Source organism: Anarhichas minor, unplaced genomic scaffold (genome assembly GCF_050575085.1).
Source record: "Anarhichas minor isolate MPS153535 unplaced genomic scaffold, ASM5057508v1 ptg000027l, whole genome shotgun sequence".
In the NCBI taxonomy this organism is placed as follows: domain Eukaryota; kingdom Metazoa; phylum Chordata; class Actinopteri; order Perciformes; family Anarhichadidae; genus Anarhichas; species Anarhichas minor.
This window is the reverse complement of record NW_027466473.1, coordinates 14,886,237-14,908,098: the sequence shown is the minus strand read 5'-3', so window position 1 is coordinate 14,908,098 and position 21,862 is coordinate 14,886,237. Positions and strand designations below refer to the sequence as shown.

Below are 21,862 nucleotides of genomic sequence, written 5' to 3'. Positions count from 1 at the left end.
CTCTTTTCCTTTATTCATTTAAATACATGTTACTATGGTGATTTTATATGTTGCAACAGGGAAATGTTCGGCAGGGCAGTTTCTTGGGAGTTCTAGTTGAAATATTTGTTTTACAAATTTCCAAAAAGTTTTAGATTTTGTTTGATCACACTGAGCTTAAACTGAGCTCTTACAATAAGTCAGTTTATAAAAAACAAAACCAAAGAGCATATGGCACAAGATTGACTTCTTCCACTTTATTCAAACAGATAACATCCAGCACCAGCTTTGTGCGTTGCAGCAGTGAAATATAGAATATTTCTCAGGGTAAGTGTCTGAGACTAGACAATAAATTGGCAAAACCATTCATTCCTTCCTTTAGGAGTGTTTGTTATCTTTCAGGACTGTAGAGATATTAAGTTATATGGTGAGGCCTCAACACAGCTCCGTTCAACCAAACAACGTTTATATATATTTACAGTATATATACACAGCACTGTGTTATATACACACTCTAGCATCAACCAACGGAAAACACACTCAACCTTTCAACTGTGTTTGTGTGTGTGTGTGTGTGTAGATCTGAACTGTGTCTCAAAGTGAACATACATTTAGCACCAACATCACAACCCTTTACTCAAAAGAACCAACAGAGAGCTCCACTTCTCATTGTCTTTATCACATTCAAACAAACTCAGACTAAAACGTGTAGAAACACACACACACACACACACACACACACTTTTTTGGGATAAATACGTTTGCTGGTTGGACATGTAACTCTTCCCTTTGTAAAACAGTCTCAATGTTTTAGTGACATGTGACCGGTCTCTACTCTAGGATAAAATAAACCTAATTCTGTTCTGTTGAAAAGGGGCTTCAATAAATAGTGTATGAGTAAGAGAGGAGAGAAAGACAGACAGGACAGACAGCGAGAGAGAGAGAGAGCGACAGACAGAGAGAGAGAGAGAGAGACAGGTAAGCGGTGTAAGTTCTGCCTCTTCCCCGTCAGGGTAACTGGGAGTGACCTGGTGGCAGGCAGGCCAATCACAGGAGGATCCAGACCAGTTCAGACCAATCGGATCACTTCCGCGAGAGGCCGCTGCCCGTTGCTGCAGTTTAACGGCAGTTCAGTCCAATTACAGCAGCATGGTGACGGGCTTTTCCAGGAACTTGCGGAACTCTGCGAGCCACTGAGCGCCGACGGCTCCGTCCACCACCCGGTGGTCGCAGCTCAGCGTCACCGACATCATGCTGGCGACGTCAAACCTGCAAGATCCAACACGCACGCTGCGTCAGATTTGAAATGCAAAATGTCCAACATGTATTACATAGTATTGTAGTCACGACACTGACCCTTTCTCGTTATCGGCAGGCAGCAGACGTTTCTCCGAGCCCCCGACGGCGAGGATGCAGGCCTGAGGGGGGTTGATTATCGCAGAGAAGTTCTTGACGCCAAACATTCCCAAATTAGAGATTGTGAACGTACCTCCCTGGTGGAAACAAACACACGTTGACGAGGACCGTTTCAATTTGCCACTTCACTAGATAGATGAAATCTGCATAAAACTAATCATTCCACAACACTTATAATTAAAAAAAAATGACATTTCTCAACAGAATCAGATCCTGTGTCGTACCTGGAACTCGTGCGGCTGCAGTTTGCCTTCTCTTGCTTTGGCAGCGAGGGCCGACACATCGGAGCTGATGGCAGCCAGTCCCTTGGTGTGGGCGTTGAAGACTATGGGCGTGATGAGACCACTGGCTGTGCTCACAGCTACATTCAGGTCCACCACGTGATTCCTGGAAACGTTTGAAGTCAATACAGACGATAAGCACAGAAATGTGTTCACGGTGACGTTTGTTTCTTAACTGAAAAACCAAATGTCTGTGAGTTGAGTGCCTCCTACTGGCACAATAGTGCAGTTACACTTTTAGAGACCAATATCCAGCAATCAACTGCAGACAAAATGTAAAGACGCAAAGGTTACTAGAGTAGAAGATTTGATCGATGAATCATTGATAAGTTTATGTTTGTGTACTCTGACCAGCTCATGCCAGATCCGATCTACAAACCAAGAGAACACAATCCCTGTTTACTGTATATATTACACGTGTTTGGTGGTGCCTGTTCACGTGTGTTTACTCACTGGCGGATGACCGTATCCATCCAGGAGGAGTTGCACTCGGGTACCTTGAGGCAGGCCAGAGCGCTGGCTTTGATGATGAAGTCATTCACGCTGAGCTTGATATTCTGGGCTTTCACCTCCTGCAGAGCGGAGGCGAGGTGGTTTTAGAGACACAGGAAATAATCATTCTGCTTCAAGGAAAAATAAGGAGTTTCTTGTCTGTCGTTGTGTTGCGCATCTATATATAAATAAAAACTCACAGCATTGAGATCTTTCCGTAGCTCGAGCACTTGGTCCATGTTGACATCTACGGACAGATAATAGTGGGGAATCGTCTGTTTGGACTGCATCAGCCTCTGAGCGATGACCTGCAGGAGAGACGCATTTGTGCACTGAAGCTTTGATCCATAATTCATCATGGAGAGGAATACGGTGCGTTAGCTGAGCCTGTGTTGATAAATGCAGTACTGCCTGTCGTCAGCACAGAATGTGGAAGCACAAGTCAAAGATAACAGAGCTACACTCTGAGAGCCCCCTCAGGGTGTTTGCCTCACAGCATTCACACTAACACCAAGTCAGGAATTATACCCGACTGCTATCAGAGGAGAGGAAGTCCTCGTCCAACAGTCAGGTGAGTGTGTTTACTCTCACCTTGCGGATATTGGTGATCGGGATGTCTGTGAAGGTCCCAGCTGGTGCAGCAGGAGCTGCAGCCGGTGTAAAAGCAGCCGGAGCTACGGCTGCAGCTGGAGCAGCAGCAGCAGCTACGGCCTGCCAACGGAAATCATTTCATTAAAACAATACTCTGAGGCACAGACAGCAGGACACGAGAACGTTCAGGACTTGAAGACGTAAACATTTTAGCGTATTCTAACTTAAAAACAAATTCAAAATGATGAGAAACCTTTTCCATATGTCTGAAATTGAAAAGTGTTCTTCACAACGTCACACAGCTCAAGGTCTTCAAATTGCAGATTTTGTTTTAAACCCAAAAAACATTAAAAAGCAGCACTGTCTTTCATTTTAGCGGACAAAAACAATGAAAGTGTCATTTTCTGCTTCATGAATGACAAAATGATTTTTCAATTAAACAGCAAATTGTTTGAGCACTACATTCATATATTCAAATATTTGATAATGAATAATCAGCAATAGAAATGTAAAGTTGCTGCATATGATTACACAGGATGAATAAATTAGAATAAGTGTGCGCGCCACTTACGGGTGCAGCCTTTGGTGGAACAAAGCTGTCAATATCTTTCCTGGTGATGCGCCCATCAGGACCAGAGCCTGAACACACGTTATACAGCACATCAAACATCTTACTATTGCTTTCTCTGGATCTAAATAAGTCATCTTCTTCCAATAAGGATCTTCGTCACTACCTGCGTCTTGGTTACTTACCGCTGACCTGTGCCAGGTCAATTCCTTTCTCGGCGGCGAGTTTCTTGGCGAGCGGGCTGGCGAACATGCGACCTTTCCTGGGTGCTGCCGGGGCGGCGGCTGTGGGAGCAGAACTGGGTGCTGCTGCAGCAGCAGCTGGAGCTGCAGCCTGGAACATAAAACACACAACGCTCACAAATCACAGTCAAAGAAATCACGTACATCTAAATAGAGGCAAATTCAGGGTGTTTCTGGCAGTATTTGGGTACATTTGTTCAGCGAGTGTCTCACCGCTGGTGCTGGAGCCGGTGTGGAAACCTCGGTCACTCCAGTTTCTACATAATCCTTGAAGGCGGCGATGTCACTTTCTTTCTCTACAATGATGCAGAGCGGCATTCCCAGGGGAACATCCCGAGTTCCCTCTGCCACCATGATTTTGGCCAAGTATCCCTCCTCCTGCACCTCAAAGCCTACACACACACACACACACACACACATTAAGAGGGACATGTTGAGCACGGTGAGCTTTTTCTTGTCAGGCTGGTATTCAGGATATAAGACAGTTGATTTGGGACATTTGATAAACTAAAACAATTTATCAAATGTTAAACAACTCTGTAGTGCTCTGCAGTGTTTGGTCAGTTTAGGTTTACCGATGGTCGCCTTGTCGGTCTCGATCTCAGCCAGCAGATCTCCTTCACTCAGCTTCTCTCCCACCTTCTTCTCCCAGCGCTGCACTGTTCCCATCGTCATGGTGGGAGAGAGGGCAGGAAGTGTGACCTGCAACACACACACACACACACACACACACACACACACACACACACACACACACACAAGCTTGAGCGACAGGAGAAATGATGTAACTGTGACCTCCCCAGTTTGAGTCTGGTCGGAGACATTAGAAAGAGCAGACTCTGACGAATTAAAGCTTCTCTGATTCGTCTGATGAAATGATACAAACACCTTTCCTACCTAAATATAATGTCTTCAACTGATGACATTTTGTTTCTATTCTCAGCAACAATGGCGACCTGACCAGCTGGATGTGACATGAGATGGAAGGTTGACACATCACATACAGCGAGAAAAAAAGGTCTTCCAAACAGAAACCACCACAAAACAATAGCAAAGAGATATTTAAATAATAAGAATCTCTGGTTGAAGCGTGTGTTTTTCATCAATATAAAAAGACCGTGACAGAATAATTTAGGTAACAAAGAAATATGGAATCCCTGCCGTTATATTTGATATGCTTCCTTAAAACTGATTAAATCTAGAGGCATGAAGGTCCAACCTTCTTTAGGAATTATTCAACAGAGCTAACAGCTTAATATCAACATTTTAAAGTTAGCTTTAGAGACTTGATGACACACAAAGCATTTTCAACATACTCTGTTACTTCAATAAACCTCACAAGACATATTCTGATAAATGCAGAGAAGATCAGAAACTCCTGCTCCAACATGCAGTAGACACAATGATCTGTCGTCACATCCAGCCCGTCACATGCTCTACACCGGACTGTACTGTGAGAACGAGCCTACCTTCATGTGTGGGGGGTAAGAGCTGCCCGGGGCTGCAGCAGCAGCAGCAGCAGGAGGAGGAGTGGAGGCCACCGGGGAAGGACCGGCACCGGCTGCTTGAAGAGACTCCAACGTTACGTCTTTAAAGGCTGAGATGAGGTCAGGGCTGCCGGGAAAATATACACACAAATATGAGACGTACGTTTACACGAAGCATAACCACATCTAGACTAAAGGACACGGGGTCTCATTTATAAAACAGTGCATAGGATGCACACTGCTTTCAAACTGATCATGACAATCCTAACCTGCATGTGTTTGGACAGGAAAACCCAGAGAATATTGCAGACGAATTATTAATTGTCCTATATAGTGAGGTTACCCTGGTTTCCAGCTTGTTTACATTGTCGAAGGACAGACCTGTCAACCGTGATGCAGATCACAGCTCCAATGAGGACATCTCTGGTCCCTTCAGGAACCAGGATCTTTGCCAGATAGCACTCCTCCAGTATCTCAAAACCAACAGTGGCCTTGTCAGTCTCCACCTACAAAGATAGAAAGATTTTTAAAAACCGTGTAGTGACAATTTCCTACAATAATACGGGGAACACGCACACAAACGGGTCCTAACCTCAGCTATAAGTTCGCCCTCGCTGATTTTCTCTCCCTCCTTCTTTTCCCAGCGTGCTATCGTTCCCGTCTGCATGGTGGGGGACAGCGCAGGAAGCTCCACCTGAAGAACACAAAACAAAGTCCAGATGTTCAAAAATAAAAGAGTCATGAAGACACACCATATTTGACCTGGTGGATAACCAAATATCAAAGAAGACCTGGCTTCATGATGGGGCATTGCAAAATACTGGCAGCTGTCAGGGGTTGTAATTACATCACCATCAGCTCATTCCCTTTCACAATAAATGACCCACATACAGCTGCATTTCTCCACATCTGTAATGTTTTTGGGGTAATTTCCAAGGTTGCATAACATCTGATAGCAGATAAACACAAGTGCTGTATGTAAAGACACATCATGTTGAAGAGGCGGTCCCAGGCAGATCTACATTAATTGCAATTTGTTATCAAAGTTACAGAATCAGCCGTATTATGTGTGTTATGTTTACATAACGTTACATGCTGGTGTGCTACAGACTGACAACTAAGGCGGAGTCTCAATTTGGGTCGCATTTAGTGAGAGAGGTGAGCCTGAATAACATTGAAGTGTATCTGCTGCACCAAAGACATTGAATAACGTATAGATGTGTGATAATGTAAAACACATATGACAGGACCCATGCTGACTTCACCGGATTACGGGAGCACTTTGTAACTCAAACCTGAATGCATTGAAGTCATATAAAACTGATTAAAGCCTCCATGTTATATGACTCAACTACCACTGTACCCAGCTGAAATGTTGCCACCTAATGACATACAATTATATTTTGGTAACGTTACAGCTAGGAAACAGTTTGCTGAATTAAAATGTACAGTTTAAACCTCGTGCAGCATCTGTATTTAACTGTTACAGGAGTGTCAGAGTGTGCTTGGTACATCACAGGGCTACCTGACATGCTAGCTAGGGAGGTCATGCCGTTAACGTTACCTTCACGTGCGGCGGCAGGCTGTAGAAACGTTGGCCCTGATAGCTGCCTGTCAATTGGTGACACCGCAGCAGAGTCCCCCTGTGGCTGAAGCCAGAGCCCACACACACTGACCGGGACCCCGCTCCGCAGTGAAGCCGCTTCAGAGAACCGGTCCCGGGCACGGAGCGGGTGCTGAGCGAAGCAGGCCCGACGAGGAGGGCACGGGGACAGTGCAGCCCGGAGGACGGCCTGAGCCGCAGGATGAGACGGAGCATGTCGCAGCGGTTGAAAACACTAAAACAGAGCTGTTGAATTATGTGTTTGTCTTACACCGGCATCAGATATATCCTCTGTGTAGCCCGTACTTACTCCTCACTTTCTAATGACCTCCTCCAGTCCAAAACACAACGCTTTACGGCTCCCCTCCTTGTCCTGCCGTAGCTTAGAAAGAGGCGTCGTAAACATGTCGTAAACCGTGTCCGTTCAAATTTCAATCACCAAATACCACCGCCATGCTGAATTAAACTCTGTTGCTAGTTGAATGAGAGAATACATTTATCCATAGACCGGGCCTGAGTATTTGGGGTTATTTGACATTTTTTTGCATATTTGGTAACTTTGGGGACTGAGCTAGACTTTCAAATGGAGTCCTGTGTGTTTGAGCTGAGTTTGTGATGACTGAACAGCTCAGTCAGGTTTCAGGGGCCGACCCATCCCAAGTGACATGAAATAGAGAATACATTTCCAAAAGTCAGCAGAGAGATGGGAGTTTTTCCATCTACTGTGAAATATTCTACAGTGATGAAAATGAAGATGCTTAGGCATTTTTATTAAAGACTTTAACTGTCTATCAATAGCCATTCATTAGTAAAACTCCACTGTCTCCTAGACCAGTGATTCTTAACCATGGGGCCGCGAACGCCACCTAGACGGCCTCAAAAAACTTTCAGTTTTGCACCTCTGGGCCGCAAGGGCCGCGGGACCGCATAGGTTATCAATTGAAGACACCAGAGATATTACTGTTCTACATGAGACGCTCAGTTACAATATAGCTTCCCACCACCTGGTGGCGGTAATGTGTCAGTCAGTTGTAACCACTAGAGGGCAGCAGTGTTAAATCATTTAATTAATCATAAACATCACACGATTTAACCACTAGAGGGCAGCAGTGTTAAATAATTTAATGAATCATAAACATTACACGATTTAACCACTAGAGGGCAGCAGTGTTAAATCATTTAATGAGTAATAAACATTACACGATTTAACCACTAGAGGGCAGCAGTGTTAAGTACAATCCTGACTTTCTTAACACTTTCAGTGTGTGGAATGTGGGCTAATGCTATCAAACGAAGCACTGAATGAAGCCTTCAAAAATAAAGCGACACCTAGCGACGAAACATCCAACGCTCGTGGGAAAGCCTGTTGGGCTTCTTGTTGTGTATGCAGGTTTACATACACATGATAAATAAATGTCTTTGTGATCATCACATTGTATCATCTCATTTATTTGACAAGGGTTTTGCCTGTTCAACTCCGCGAGGACGCCGGCGTCCTCGATCCCCCCCCCCCCTTCCGTTCCGTTCCGTTCCTACGCCTTGCTTGCGCAAACTACGTCACAAAACATGGCCGTGTTTGGTATCCCAGCGTGCCCAAAACCCTCATCTTTGCAAATAAATCATCGATTTTCTTTCATTTCTTATGGATTTTTCACAAAAGGAGCCCAAACACACACTGTCCAAAGTCGCCATAACCGCTGCAAGTCGGATCTTGCAGCATTTCGATGGAAAAAGACCGATTACAGACCAAACAATGTGCTAGCGGATGTTACCATGGAGCTAGTAGCTTCAGAAAACGCTATTACTTAAAGTACAAACCTTATCTTCCTCTTCTATAAGCCGTCAACCAAAGTATAACCTTGCGTAACTGAGCTACCCTCAAACTTGATCGTGCGCTCAGTCGCAGCCATTACGCACAGTAAGTCCGCTACTTACATACCACGTCTTCGACCATATATATATAGTTTTTGCAATTTGCAAAGGTTAAAAATAAAAGGAAAATAATATAATATCAAAATATAAAGGGAGAAACACCTTTAGTGTGTCAGAATATAATTTGGTTACCATGTGTCCATTTGGGTCTCCGAATATCCTTTTAGAGCTCCGCCTGGATCTCTTCATGGAAGAAACACTGTAGAATCGTCATACTTTGTCCAATCTTCTTCAAATTTGAGGCAGTTGTTCACTGATAGTGTAGTTAAAGCCCTATACTGTCATTTACCTGTACAGATACAGCCACAGGCAGTTATTTATGTTGAAAGATACTTTTTTATTTTATGCGGACAAAAATCTTCAATTTGTACTGACTCCAAAGGCCCACTGCTCTGTTTCTCTATGACCTACAGGTTTTCTGACACTTTTGATGCATATAGTCACAGTGGTTCAGAAGCTACAGCCATTTTAATTTGGGTATGTCATTTTAGGCGGTTTTGCTCCAAAATAGGGGTGGAGTTGAACAGGTAACAATATAGTTATTGAATACAAATCAAACCAAGATTGAGATCAATTAGTTAAACTAATAGTGTTAATATTTGAATGGGCCCCGGGACACTTTGTACTTGAAAAGTTGGGCCCCGAGGTCAAAAAGGTTAAGAACCCCTGTCCTAGACACCATAAAAACGGATAATCTTTTTAAAAACAAAACTCAGGCTTTATTTAAAATGATCTGTCTTTCTAACATTCAACAACTGTATTTTTTTAACTGACAGTAACCATATATTATAACCATCTCACAAGCAAATTGTACATTTTACAGTACAGGCAGTTATGGCATTCAAACATGTCGATATAAAAGTAGACCGATGCATATTTCAGTTGGCAAACACATTGATCCTGAATCGGAAGATAGAAGCAGAGTGAAGGAAAACATGTCAAAGGTCCATTTTGATGTCTCTCTCTCTCTCTCTCACACACACACACACACACACACACGCACACACACACACACACACACACACACAGTCTATGCTCACATACCATAAATAGTGGGATGGTCCACTGTTCCAGGACAAAAGTCTCATGTCTGATGTCAAATTCACAATACGGCATCTTCTTATCATATTCTAATCTCACAGGAATCTCTCTTTAGACAAATAAGAGCCATTAACTTAAAACAATGAAAGATAGACTGAAAATAATTTTACACAAATGTACAAAACAATTACATAAAGTAAACAAAACAACAGTGCTGTTCATCTGCATTTCTACATGAACGTCAAAATTCCAGCATCATTTCAATTTCACTGACAGCAGTTCAGTTTGAGCATTTCTGTTAACATCTGGTGAGCTAGACTTACATTTAAGCCCACATCTGGATTTGGGTCCTATTTAGTGAAACTGAAGTCTTTGTTCCTTTTATTTTCTGTCCGGACATCTTCAGATGACCGTCACCGTCCTTCTTTTGTGTTATCTTTTTATATTGTATGTAATCAACCTTGTGCAGCACCAAATCAAAATGAAGTTGTACAAAGTGTGTCAGACTTTCTTTTACCCCCCCCCCCTTTAATACTTCTAATGTATAAGTGGTATTTGTTTCTCACCCAGAAAATGTTTTTCCAAATTCTTAGATAATATTGTCTATTCAATTTATATTCACAGTTAAATTAAATGTACCTCAACTGAAAAATAATGGTCAATACGTATCTCTAACATCTGGTAGTATTTGTTTCATAGACTTCATTGCTGAACAAGAAATGAAAAGTGAACAATTAAACATTACTTCGCACATTTTTTCTAATTCTTAAATACAGTACAAACCTCCGGTTTCAACTAGAAGGGAAACAACAACACAACTGTGGCTTTAGAAACAGTTAAATACAAAATAATGCTTCTGTCCAGTTTTGATAATACAGTAACAGCCTGGCAATAACAAGCACATGATGGAACTAGCTTTGCTTTGTAAGGCACTGAGCTTCACAGGGCGGGTAGGGCCATCAGTGGGGTTTAGTACCAGCTGATCAAATCTCTTACAGTATTTCGCTAATAATTCAAATCTCAAAAGGGTCCACTTGTGCCTCGGCTGAACAGTTGATGTGCCTCTAGGATCAGTGTGTCATGTCCTTCAGCTTGCACCTACAATGGACTAAGACACAAAAGAAAGTGCATTATTTACCATTGAGACTCAGGAAAATGAAGATGAGAGAGGCAGAATTAGCACGGCGTTACCTTTCCTCACCGCGGTCCTCTTCTACCCACGCCACTATTTTTCCTTCCCAGCCTGGAATGATCGCTCCATCCAGGAACACCTGCACACAGACATAAAGAACATACTATCTTCATATATGATTGCTCTTATCATATACTTATACTTACATGCCATATGCATGTTGGAATGAACACAGATCAAGGACTATGGAATTCATCCTCCATCTTTTAGAGTGTAGCACAACACAGTCTAGTGCTAAAGTTGACTATTCGTGTCAGAGCCTTCTCTTACCTCTTCTTTCACGGTGCCAAACTCAGGATCCAGGGCTTTGAAGTGGTACCTGTAGTTTCCCTCTCGATCCACGGCTGCCTTAACATCCTTCAGAGTAACCTCCCCCAGCCTGTACGATGTGAACAGAGAGACTCACTCTTCTTGACGGCTTGTGACTTTCATATTTTTTAGATTGTTTTATTTTCTACCTGTGGCGGACTAGCCTAAATGTATGTGTAAGGATTTAACGCATCACTGCTGGCAGGAGACAAATTCACAGCAAAAACACTTAATATAGACACACACACACACACACACACACACGCACACACGCACCTCTTCGGTATGTTGATCATGGAAGGTGTTGGGGATGTTCCAGTAAAATAAAGGACTTTAGTGGAGGCAGAAGAACCACTGTGAGATTGACAAACCTCTGAAATGAACAGAAACAGAGTTAGTAAAAAGCACAACTATTCTGTGTATTCGGGGAGTGCATGTTAGAAACAACTAACTTGTGCAAGGCCAGGTGTCAGAGTCTGTGTGTGGGCCTTTGCGTCTTGGAGATTTCCCCCTTCCCTGTAGTATTTGGATAAATGTTGACAGCCCTTCATGATTTTAAATCTCTACATTACTAATAAGATCTGACGGTATGAATGAATTTGACAGCGTACTCTTTCATTTGTCAGTGGTTTATGCTCGTGTTCGTACCCTGTGTGCATGCAGGACATGCAGTCTGTCGATGAGCGATACTATGCCCTGCTCCAGGGTGTCCAGCGTATGCTGCTGTGGGTCGTGGTCTCTGAAGTTGTTCCTCAGACTCCGAAGTGAATCTCTGAGCAGCTGAACTTCCTCGGCCTGCTGACAGAGAACAAACACAAAAAGCTAATTGTATTGGTGTGTGTTTAAAGCCTTACAATGCTATTTCTGTCTATGTTAAGCACATCCTGTCCCATGTTCTGTCCTACACATACTGTATTTGAAAGCAACTGTCTTCCAGGTAATTAACATGTCATACAAATGTCTTTAACTTACTTTTCATGAAAGTTAGAATGTATGTGTCAAATTATAGTATGCAGCCTAAATACTGCAGGAGAATATAATTCAGGAGAATGTGAGCGTATAGTCGTGCGATGCTTTGTTAGCGAAATAGGAATAGGCCAAATAACTGAACAGCCGTATCAATGAAAACAATACTTACGTCTGACATCGACGGAGCTGGATTTCCAGAGTAAGAATACCCGTTGTTTTCTGTGCTGGTGGGAATCTGAGAAAAAGAAAAGGTGTGTAATGTATATCTGAATTCTTGGATCTAAACCTCAACTGTTTATTAAGATTTTAGAGCCGAGTCAGTAAAGAAAGAGTTCTACCTGCATGCTGATTTTATGCTCCAACTCTCTTTGCAACTCACTCTGTCAAAGAGACACACAATCAGACACACACTGATATAAACTGGCTAGAGCCTAAAAGTTAAAACAAAAACACTGGCTGACATACCTGCTTTTTTTTGCTTTCTTCAAGCTTGTGTTTGAGTTGCTGCAGTAGCCTCTCCTTCTGTCCTATCTCCTTCTGCAACCCGCCAACCAAAGAGAAATGTACGGGTTTATGATTTAGCAAAAACTCAATTAACAGATGCTGAATAAGAATCAGGATTATGAACCAAAGTTACATTCGTTAAATCATTAAAAAAGAGGGATTGGAGAACCTCACCTTAAATTCTCCCCACATCTTGTTACTTTCCTCCAGCTTCCACTGCAGCTCGGCCTTTAACACATTTTCAAAGAGGAGGAAAATTTGCAATACACACCTAAAATATACAGTACCTACCGAATACAGTTTGGTAAACAATTTGTATTAAAAAGAAAATGTAATAGATTGTGTACGTTCTGGTTGTTGAGCTCATCCTTCGTCATGCTGGCTCTGAGAAGCTCTTGCTTCATCTGCAGTATTGATGCCTCCTGAGTGCACAGTCTCTGCTGCTGGGCATCCTGCACATTTACAAACCGACACAAAGTCCATACGTTAGCCAGCAACCAGCGTTCTATTCAACTGCGTAATGACATAAATAACTGCAGATCAGAGTCTTACCTTGACTCCCTGCAAGTTTCTCATCTCCTGCTTACAGCGCAACAATTCCCTCTAAAGCAAAACAGCAAAACAACGCCCTCTTAAGTGTGAATGTTGTCCTCACAATAGAAGAACATATCGACAGAAGAACTAATGACACAATTTACCTTTAGCTCCCGAGCCTCCTCCATGCTCTGATCCAGACGACTGTGAATGACTACCTGGAGAACGAGAGAGAGAAAAGGGATGTGTGTGAGAACCACAATGGACTGAGAAGGAAGGGAAACTGATACCCGTGTCACCCTCTCTCACACACACACACACAGTAAAGCAACAGAAATGTGATCTGTGCTGAACACAAAGAGCTGGCAAAACACAGCAAATATGAGTGTGACAGAGAGGAGTGAGAGAGCAGGGCAGAGAATGAAAATAAAGATTGAGAAAAAGGGATGAAATCTAAAGAACAAGTGGAGAGGCCCTCACTGCCAGTTGCTGATCAGCATTGCCTTGGTCCAAACTCAGAGACACATCCTGCTCATCCTCAGGCAGCGAACCACGGAGCAGCAGAGCCTTCAAAACAAAGAGGGTAGAACATGAAAAACAAAACAATCTCTATATATACACACACACAGAGGGTTACCAGAGACTGAACTCAATATGCATGTACCTGTAAAGCAGACACCATTTTACGTGTCTCCTGCACCTCCTGCTCCAACGTTTCACTGAGAGAACCCTCCAACGCCGTCTCCGCTACAACACGGGATGACTCCACTACACGCACACATAACACAGTGTTAGCGACACGTCTTGAGGTTTACTAATCAACCTGCCGGTGTGTGGCGGGACAGGACTCACCCCTGCTCTCCTGCTGGTGGTGGTGGGGGTCGTCCTGCGGTCCGTCCGAGTGGCTGCCGGGTGGAGTTCTTGGAGACGACAGCGGACTGACCGAGTTGAGGCTCGAGGAGGACAAAATACAGATTTATCAATTTATTCCTGAGAAGCATGGCGGGTGTGTGCATGTTAACATTTACTCACACGCCATGAAGGAATCTATGTAATCTATGCAAATCAAAGCACTTACAAACTGCACGGTGCGTATAGACACTTCATTTACTGTCTCTTGTCCCACTATAGCACTGTAGACATCTTATAGTTATCATAAAAGAAGCATAAACACACACACACACACAGGAATCCACACCCACAGTGTCTGGTCTTACCATTTAATCTGCATCCCCCCCATAGTGAGCTACAAGTGGGCTAAACTCTTCATCAGATACTTCCCAAGGAGCACAAGTTCCTGCAAGTGGGACTTTTGGTGATTCTCTGCACTCTCACACACCCTGACACGGCAACCAAGGCAGCACACACTGCTTAGCATCTCTCAGAGCTAAAATATCACGATTAAAAAGAGCACCACGGTGCAAAACTGGACATGTGACTGGAGAAAACAAAGGCAGAGTGTTTCTGTTTTTATATCATCTGCCTGGGGTGAGCACAGAATGTCCACGAAGCACTACATACTAAAGTCATGTGCTCTGTCAGAGAGTGGTACAAACACACAAATAAACCACAGAATGAAGTCTATTCATTCCAAAGTGTGGAAGAAAAGGTGTTGAAAATGAAAGATAACAGAGAACTTGAACTGCATTGACACTTTGAACTCTACAGTATAAATAGCAACAAAGCTAAATATGTTTTGCACCGAATTGCAGTCTGATGTAAAAATTCATTGAACAAAAAACAACAACGTACAAATGGCAAATTTATTAGCATAATTATACTACTTGTCATTTGGCAACTAAACTGTTGCAACCTCCTTAATGAATTTAGGCCAGAATGCCAACAGGCTTTTAGTGGTTTAAGGGTTTATTTTTGTCATTTCTTGAGCCTATCATCACAGCCCTGCGGTATTGAAAATGACACAACATGATCCAGCCCATACTGAGGGTATGAAGTATGAAAGTAGGTCCAACCTGTGAGGGTTACAGGATATTTTACAAATGCTTTTTGAAACTATACACGTGAATATAAACATGGTTTCTTATTTAAGATGTTGCATTTGAGAGCACTCAGAGGTTAGTTGTCTACTTTTCCTCTGACGGTATGATGTTCACCTGAGTCATATCTGCCTTATCGTGCTTAAAACATGCTGATGTAAAATAAAATTACCTGCTAGGCTGGGGATTGTCCGGCTCATCCGGAGTTCCTCTTTCATACTGCTTGACCAGTGACCGAACACACACATTCTTCTCCACATCCAACCCCCAGCCACTAAGAGATGACAGACAAAGCAAAGGTTATTCATTCATAATTAAGAACTGGCAGCCAGTCATGATAACATATGTATAGAGAACAGCCGTATTTCAATAGTTGTGAGGATGTTATTTTGGCCATCTGTTTGTCCACCAGAGGACAGCAAAGACTACACACGCATCTAAGAAATGCTTGCTGTGGCAGAGAGCGTTTGGATATTACAGAAAGACATCGACAGGGATTTGTGTTTGTGTTTATGTTTATGATTGTTGTTGTCAGCATACCTCTGGAGACGTGTGACGCGTGTAGGCTGCGAGGCTTCAAGTCGCGCTGACTCCAGTGCAGCAGCGGCACCTTGTGCTAATGCAACAGTGGAGAGAGGGTTGTGGCTGGCAGAGCCTCTTGTCAAACTCCTCCCACTTCCAGAGGCAGCCCTGTGATTGGCTGAGGGTTTGAAGTGGGCGGCCAACGCCAGAATTATCCTCATTACAGATTTCAGATTACCATCGACAATGTCTGTGGACAGAGAGGGAACATGTGTGCTTTTAGTAATGACCTAGACTTGTACAGAGCATTTGGTATCAACATGGGAGGCAAATATAGCAGATTTATAACACTTTTTAAAATTGCACAGATGATGCTGTGAAATAAAGTTTCACAAAGAACATGATCACTGTTTCCTTGATGCACATGGAGAGAAATGTAGGTGTAGGAACACAAACTCTCTGCGATTTACCTCTTGCGGATATGTGAGGCATGCGTATGTGTTTGGAGGAAATGAACTGCAAGACTTGCGCCACATTCTCCCTGCTCTCCTCTTTGTTCTGTGGAGCGACATAGACCCCTTCTAGCGTTTCCCCTGCTGCCAAAGTGAATGAGATCAGAGAGAAAGAGATTCAAAAAAGGATTAAATGAAATTATGATGCACCTACAGGTTAGACATTTCCATCAGTACCAAATGATTTTGACTACATTACAGTAAAGTGTATTTACCAACTATCTCTATGAGCTGCGTGAGCACCACCCCATCCTGCAGATCATGCCTGAGGTTCGTGATCGGCTTCAGGCCTGGTTTCCTTTTCAGCTGACAGTTCACCCACGAAACATAGGCTGCCAGCTGCTGCTGCAACCCATCAATCAGACACACACACATCCAATAAACCACAGAGAAACACACACACAATAAACCACAGAGGAACACATACACAATGAACCACAGAGGAACACATGCACAACGTTTGGAGTGGGGGCCAAAAAAAGGCTGAGACCATGGCATAACAAATGAGTTCCTTTGTTTATTATGTTGGGACAGGACTAATGGGAGAGAGGGGGGGTCAGTGTATTGTCCCACTACTGGTTGTATGTTACTTTTGTTTTGAATGTGAATCATATAATTTCGTGTTCAGTCAAGAGTTGAATGGTTCAGTATTCTCTCCATTGATGTAGATTATTCCCTGTATTTCGCACGGTTAAGGTCTACTCCATCTTTATCGGTCTTGTTCAGTCACGTGACAGCCCGTCGTCCCGGGATACAACACAAAAACGCACCCCATTTTGAACACAACACAGGAAATAAACCCTAAATATGATGTGTGGCTTTGTAAGAAACACACTGACGCTACTTGGTAATCGTATTTCCTGTCAACCATCCCCCCTGACGTTATTGCGAGTATTTACACCCAACTAACGTTAACCAAATTACTTTTTAGTCCTAACTAATAACTTTACAAACCAACGTTAACATTAACTAAGTTGGACAAACTGCAAAAATATTTCTACATTAGTTCAATTTTGTCACTGTGTTGTTTGGCTGTCGAACAGCAGATTAAAGTCTTTCACTTGCTGAATTATGGCTGAATAACTAACTAACTTAAGCTAATAAACATGTACATTAACGTTACTAACTAGTACCGGTAACTATAACACTAAACGTTACCTCGTTGAAGCCTCCGTGTAGAACCTCATCCAGCAGACTTCCTCTAGAGAGTGACGCGATCATCTTTTGACTCTAAAACCCATTCCAAGCCGAGTTAGCTCACTAGCTAGTCGGCTAGCTTCATTGACTCAGGCGACAAGAAACAACGGACAGAGCCCCGTTACTAGCTGCTGCTGTGCTCCAGCAAACGTCAACAAACCGCCGGGACAAGCGGGTGAGCGGAGGAGACGGCTACCACCGTTACTCAAGTCACCGAACCACACCGACATACGTGACTTCCGGTGGCAGGTTTCAGAATAAAATTGCAGTTGACGAACAGTAACAGTAGTCATTTAAAACTACCCACAAACATTGGATTTCATTACATTAAGTGTATTTTGCCAAGAAAATGATTATATTGTTATCCATCTGTAATAAAATAATTTGTAATATTTTTTACACACAGGTCTTACTTGATAAAGGTTCAAACATCGCTGAACCCACCTCACTTTCCTGGGCTTCACTGTACAATGTAAATGTCCACAAAAACTGTTTTAATTTAACTTTTGATATTTAATATTACCATTTGTGCCTTACTCTTGAGCAGAAAATCGTGTGGCTCTTTTTAACTGTATATATAAATATATAGTTTCTCACACAATATCCGAATACCACAGTTTTTTAATTGTTTGCTAATTCATTCATGAATGTTAACTATCTATCTATGGGTGTTTTTTCACAGTTTGTTCTTCTATGTTGGTGAAAATTGTTTTTCATTTGACCCAAAAGTGTACTTATTAAAATATCCATGGATCCCATAGATGTTCGAGGACCAGATTGCCCCGCAGTTGTCTTAGAATTGTTTATTCCCAACTCTTACAACTCTCGGCGTTCTCTTCCTGTGTCTCCATTTACTGCCAATTTGCAGATAGTCTATCAAAAAATACAATATACTTCAGTTATTAATATCAAAGTTTATTACACAATGTGTCAGGACACAAGTTGACCCACAACATTCTTGCACTTTGAAACAAAACAAACACCAGGAGCAGAAACACAGCATGTGGCCCTATATGCCCACTCCAGCATCAAGCTGCAGCTCTCAGTGAGCACAGGACTGGGAGGGAGCAGTGCCAAATGCAACTCATTAAGAGTGTCATTGTCCCCTGCCTATCTGGCTGAGCCTGGGCAGTTTGTAGAACTGGTGGTACTTTGGTTGTTCAGAGATGAAACTGGTGCTTGAGAGTCTCTCTCAATCTGGCTGGACTGGTGTGAATGCTGCCTGTAAGTGGATTGTGATGACTGTGCATAAACTGGCATTTGCATGGAGCTACAATCCAGGATTTGACCTGCGGAAACAGTTCAAGATAGATTAATGTAAGAACTGGGTGTGGAGTTTGCATGTATACACTGCCAGAAGTAATTTTCTGACAAAAGAGTACAGCTGAAACAATTACTCAACCTCCTAACCCCTAGCCCCATCCCTCGGGAAAAAACGGCTAAAATAACATACCCAAACTGAATCAGGAATATCTCCTCAACCATAAGGCATATATGCATATTTCTGGTTACTTTTGAAAGGTCAGAAGGTAAGGAATTACATTACATTACAGTCATTTAGCAGACGCATTTATCCAAAGTGACTTACACACATTCACATTTCTATATAGCCATGTTACAAATAACAAATATCTCCCAAAAACATTTAAAGAGGTTGGAATAGTCAATCAGAAGAAAATGAATTTGCAACAATTCTAATAATTGATTAATCTCTTAAGTCACTAGTGAAATTATTCACTAGTTTCATCTTCTCGGATGTGGATATTGTTGGCTTTCTTGCCTTTCTTTGAAAGTCAACTGAATTAGGATTTTGGACGATGTCATACTATTTGAAGATCTAGGCCCTGGTCACTAGTTTCTAACATTTATAGGCAAAACAATTAATCACTGGGTCAACAAATTAACAAGCAAATGAATCAATAATGAAAATAATTGTTAGTTAGACATTATATATGTCCTTGATGAGTTTAGTGTAAAATTATATATCTCAATCATGTAGCTGAAGTCCATGTTCCATACTTTTTGGATGGAGTCAATTTTGGTGTTAAGTAATCTTTTGTGTTAAGTGCTAATTATCAATTGTTAGCATGTTAACATTGTTAATGAGAACATGTTAGCTTGCTAATGCGGTAGGTCGTGACTCTTTGTCCACAAAAATATCAATAAATAAACACAAGTTTGTCAAGTATTTATTTACCAATTCGCAAAGCGGTCTGATCAAGTATGTTGAGGTAAGGGAGGTAGATGTTGCTCGGTCCAGGAGGAGAGACACGCGATTTCCCATCATCCAACACCACACTCTGACCAAAAACACACAGCTGAAAGAAATGGAGAAAAAGTACTAAATGCACTGATGTTGTATGTTTTGCCTACTTTTTGAACACTGACTAGAACAAGTATGTCTCTGTGTGTGACTACACATATATTCATGTGTTTGTGTACCTGCTTTTTCAGTAGTTTCTGTGTCAGTTTTAGGAGTGTGATGCTCTGTACTCCTCTGAGGTCACTGAGCAGCAAAGTGGCCCGAGCCAGAGTAACACTGGACCCTGGTGGCATGCATGTACGTCCTGACAGCATGGTCACAGCTTCCTACTCACATAAATTTACAGACAGAACAAAGCAGCACTGAAATTACTTTAAATCATTATACAGTCCAACATTATATCATATTATGTGTTTGATGATCATATAACAGCTCTTGAGATCAAAATCACAATATCTAGACAGAACGCAGGTGAAAAAAATACTGTAACAGCAATACGATTGATACATATATATTTAAAAGTGATAAAAGTGATAAAAATGCATGATGCTCATATCCCTCATTTGCCCAGAATTCTGAATCTTGAAACCAAATAATAAGGAAGCTTTTTGGCTGAAACCCTCGGTTCTAATTAAACAAGTGCATGCCCTACAAACTGCTTAACTAAGTAAATTTACATCCTAATAGAGACAAATGATGGCGACAAAGGCTTTCAGATGACTTGGGACAAAAGGTTTGTAGATTTCAGTTATGTTCACTGGCTATCTCCTACGAGTCTTTAACTTATAAATCACTTACTCCTCGTTTCACAACTTCCTGCTCTACAAACTGTGTATAAAAAGCGTCTGACTACTACTCTGTAGGGCGGAGCAATTCTAGGTGGAACTTTTGGCTAGCTTGTACAATTCCTCTGAATCAATTGCCGCTCGTTTCTAAAGTTCCTCCTCTACTGCCTGTTGAATCAAGTAGAGTTGATATCCAGAGCTCAAAATATGCAAGAAAGAGGCACTTTGTCAACCAAGTGGCCGTGATCGTATAGTGGTTAGTACTCTGCGTTGTGGTCGCAGCAACCCCGGTTCGAATCCGGGTCACGGCAGCAATGATGAGTTGTACATGTTTTAATCTGTTGTAGTGTACTCCAGTCTCATTTCATGTAGTTTGAAACTTGCCAGCTTCAGCCAATTTTTCTAAATGAAGCCCGATGTTTTCCGACGACACCAGTAATTGTACTGGAGTTGTCCACACGTTGTCCACACGTTTGCATGAACTGCTGTCGGAACACGGCATTTCCCACAATGCAGCAATGTGTAGGGCTAGTGGCGCAATGGACAACGCGTCTGACTACGGATCAGAAGATTCTAGGTTCGACTCCTGGCTAGCTCGTACGATTCTTTAACTTGTAGGTCACTTGCTCCTCGTTAAACAAGTTCTTGCCCTACAAACTGCTCAACTAAGTCAATTTACATCCTTATAGAGACAAATGATGTCGACAAAGGCTTTCAGATTGCGTGGGACAAAAGGTTTGTAGATTTCAGTTATGTTCACTGGCTATCTCCTACGAGTCTTTAACTTATAAATCACTTACTCCTCGTTTCACAACTTCCTGCTCTACAAACTGTGTATAAAAAGCATCTGACTACTACTGTAGGGTGGAGCAATTCTAGGTGGAACTTTTGGCTAGCTTGTACAATTCCTCTGAATCAAATGCCGCTCGTTTCTAAAGTTCCTGCTCTACTGCCTGTTGAATCAAGTAGAGTTGATATCCAGAGCTCAAAATATGCAAGAAAGAGGCACTTTGTCAACCAAGTGGCCGTGATCGTATAGTGGTTAGTACTCTGCGTTGTGGTCGCAGCAACCCCGGTTCGAATCCGGGTCACGGCAGCAATGATGAGTTGTACATGTTTTAATCTGTTGTAGTGTACTCCAGTCTCATTTCATGTAGTTTGAAACTTGCCAGCTTCAGCCAATTTTTCTAAATGAAGCCCGATGTTTTCCGACGACACCAGTAATTGTACTGGAGTTGTCCACACGTTGTCCACACGTTTGCATGAACTGCTGTCGGAACACGGCATTTCCCACAATGCACCAATGTGTAGGGCTAGTGGCGCAATGGACAACGCGTCTGACTACGGATCAGAAGATTCTAGGTTCGACTCCTGGCTAGCTCGTACGATTCTTTAACTTGTAGGTCACTTGCTCCTCGTTAAACAAGTTCTTGCCCTACAAACTGC

The 21,862-nt window shown here is 42.4% G+C and overlaps 3 protein-coding genes and 4 non-coding genes across 12 annotated transcripts in view; 4 read left to right on the top strand and 3 right to left on the bottom strand.

Moving 5' to 3' along the window:
• Positions 1 to 221: 221 nt before the first annotated feature.
• dlat (dihydrolipoamide S-acetyltransferase (E2 component of pyruvate dehydrogenase complex)) lies at positions 222 to 7,031 on the bottom strand. Its single transcript, XM_076102185.1, has 14 exons — positions 6,621 to 7,031; positions 5,649 to 5,750; positions 5,438 to 5,562; positions 5,039 to 5,183; positions 4,145 to 4,271; positions 3,783 to 3,961; positions 3,513 to 3,660; positions 3,331 to 3,398; positions 2,760 to 2,879; positions 2,369 to 2,476; positions 2,130 to 2,248; positions 1,620 to 1,782; positions 1,336 to 1,472; positions 222 to 1,248 (listed from the first exon to the last, which is right to left on the bottom strand). Exons 1-14 carry the CDS (start codon positions 6,873 to 6,875, stop codon positions 1,119 to 1,121), a joined length of 1,926 nt encoding a protein of 641 aa, XP_075958300.1. The 5' UTR covers positions 6,876 to 7,031; the 3' UTR covers positions 222 to 1,118.
• Positions 7,032 to 9,285: 2,254 nt separating this feature from the next.
• Positions 9,286 to 17,578, bottom strand: LOC142960285 (dixin-like). 6 transcript variants are annotated; one of them, XM_076102075.1, is made up of 21 exons: positions 17,330 to 17,578; positions 16,387 to 16,516; positions 16,130 to 16,255; positions 15,678 to 15,909; positions 15,310 to 15,411; positions 13,993 to 14,093; positions 13,805 to 13,908; positions 13,621 to 13,707; positions 13,305 to 13,358; positions 13,159 to 13,209; positions 12,954 to 13,058; positions 12,781 to 12,834; positions 12,568 to 12,639; positions 12,441 to 12,482; positions 12,272 to 12,337; positions 11,782 to 11,931; positions 11,586 to 11,649; positions 11,410 to 11,506; positions 11,095 to 11,203; positions 10,824 to 10,903; positions 9,286 to 10,740 (listed from the first exon to the last, which is right to left on the bottom strand). In XM_076102075.1, the coding sequence occupies exons 1-21, from the start codon at positions 17,390 to 17,392 to the stop codon at positions 10,731 to 10,733; spliced, it is 1,899 nt and encodes a 632-aa protein (XP_075958190.1). In that variant the 5' UTR covers positions 17,393 to 17,578; the 3' UTR covers positions 9,286 to 10,730. The 6 variants fall into 6 exon arrangements, with proteins under 6 accessions (XP_075958190.1, XP_075958191.1, XP_075958192.1 ...); XM_076102076.1 differs by having other exon boundaries at positions 11,782 to 11,928; XM_076102077.1 differs by having other exon boundaries at positions 16,387 to 16,513.
• Positions 17,579 to 18,478: 900 nt separating this feature from the next.
• cfap54 (cilia and flagella associated 54) overlaps positions 18,479 to 21,862 on the bottom strand; it is a 122,804-nt gene continuing 119,420 nt past the window's right edge. The window contains exons 55-57 of the mRNA XM_076102232.1: positions 19,811 to 19,957; positions 19,566 to 19,686; positions 18,479 to 18,657 (exon numbers count right to left, since the gene is read on the bottom strand). Of these exons, the coding sequence (XP_075958347.1) occupies positions 18,479 to 18,657; positions 19,566 to 19,686; positions 19,811 to 19,957 (447 nt within the window). The remainder of the gene's footprint in view (positions 18,658 to 19,565; positions 19,687 to 19,810; positions 19,958 to 21,862) is intronic.
• Positions 20,656 to 20,727, top strand: trnah-gug (transfer RNA histidin (anticodon GUG)). The gene has a single exon. It is a non-coding gene; the product is annotated as a tRNA-His (tRNA).
• On the top strand, positions 20,942 to 21,014 carry trnar-acg (transfer RNA arginine (anticodon ACG)). Its single transcript has one exon. It is a non-coding gene; the product is annotated as a tRNA-Arg (tRNA).
• On the top strand, positions 21,441 to 21,512 carry trnah-gug (transfer RNA histidin (anticodon GUG)). Its single transcript has one exon. It is a non-coding gene; the product is annotated as a tRNA-His (tRNA).
• trnar-acg (transfer RNA arginine (anticodon ACG)) lies at positions 21,727 to 21,799 on the top strand. Its single transcript has one exon. It is a non-coding gene; the product is annotated as a tRNA-Arg (tRNA).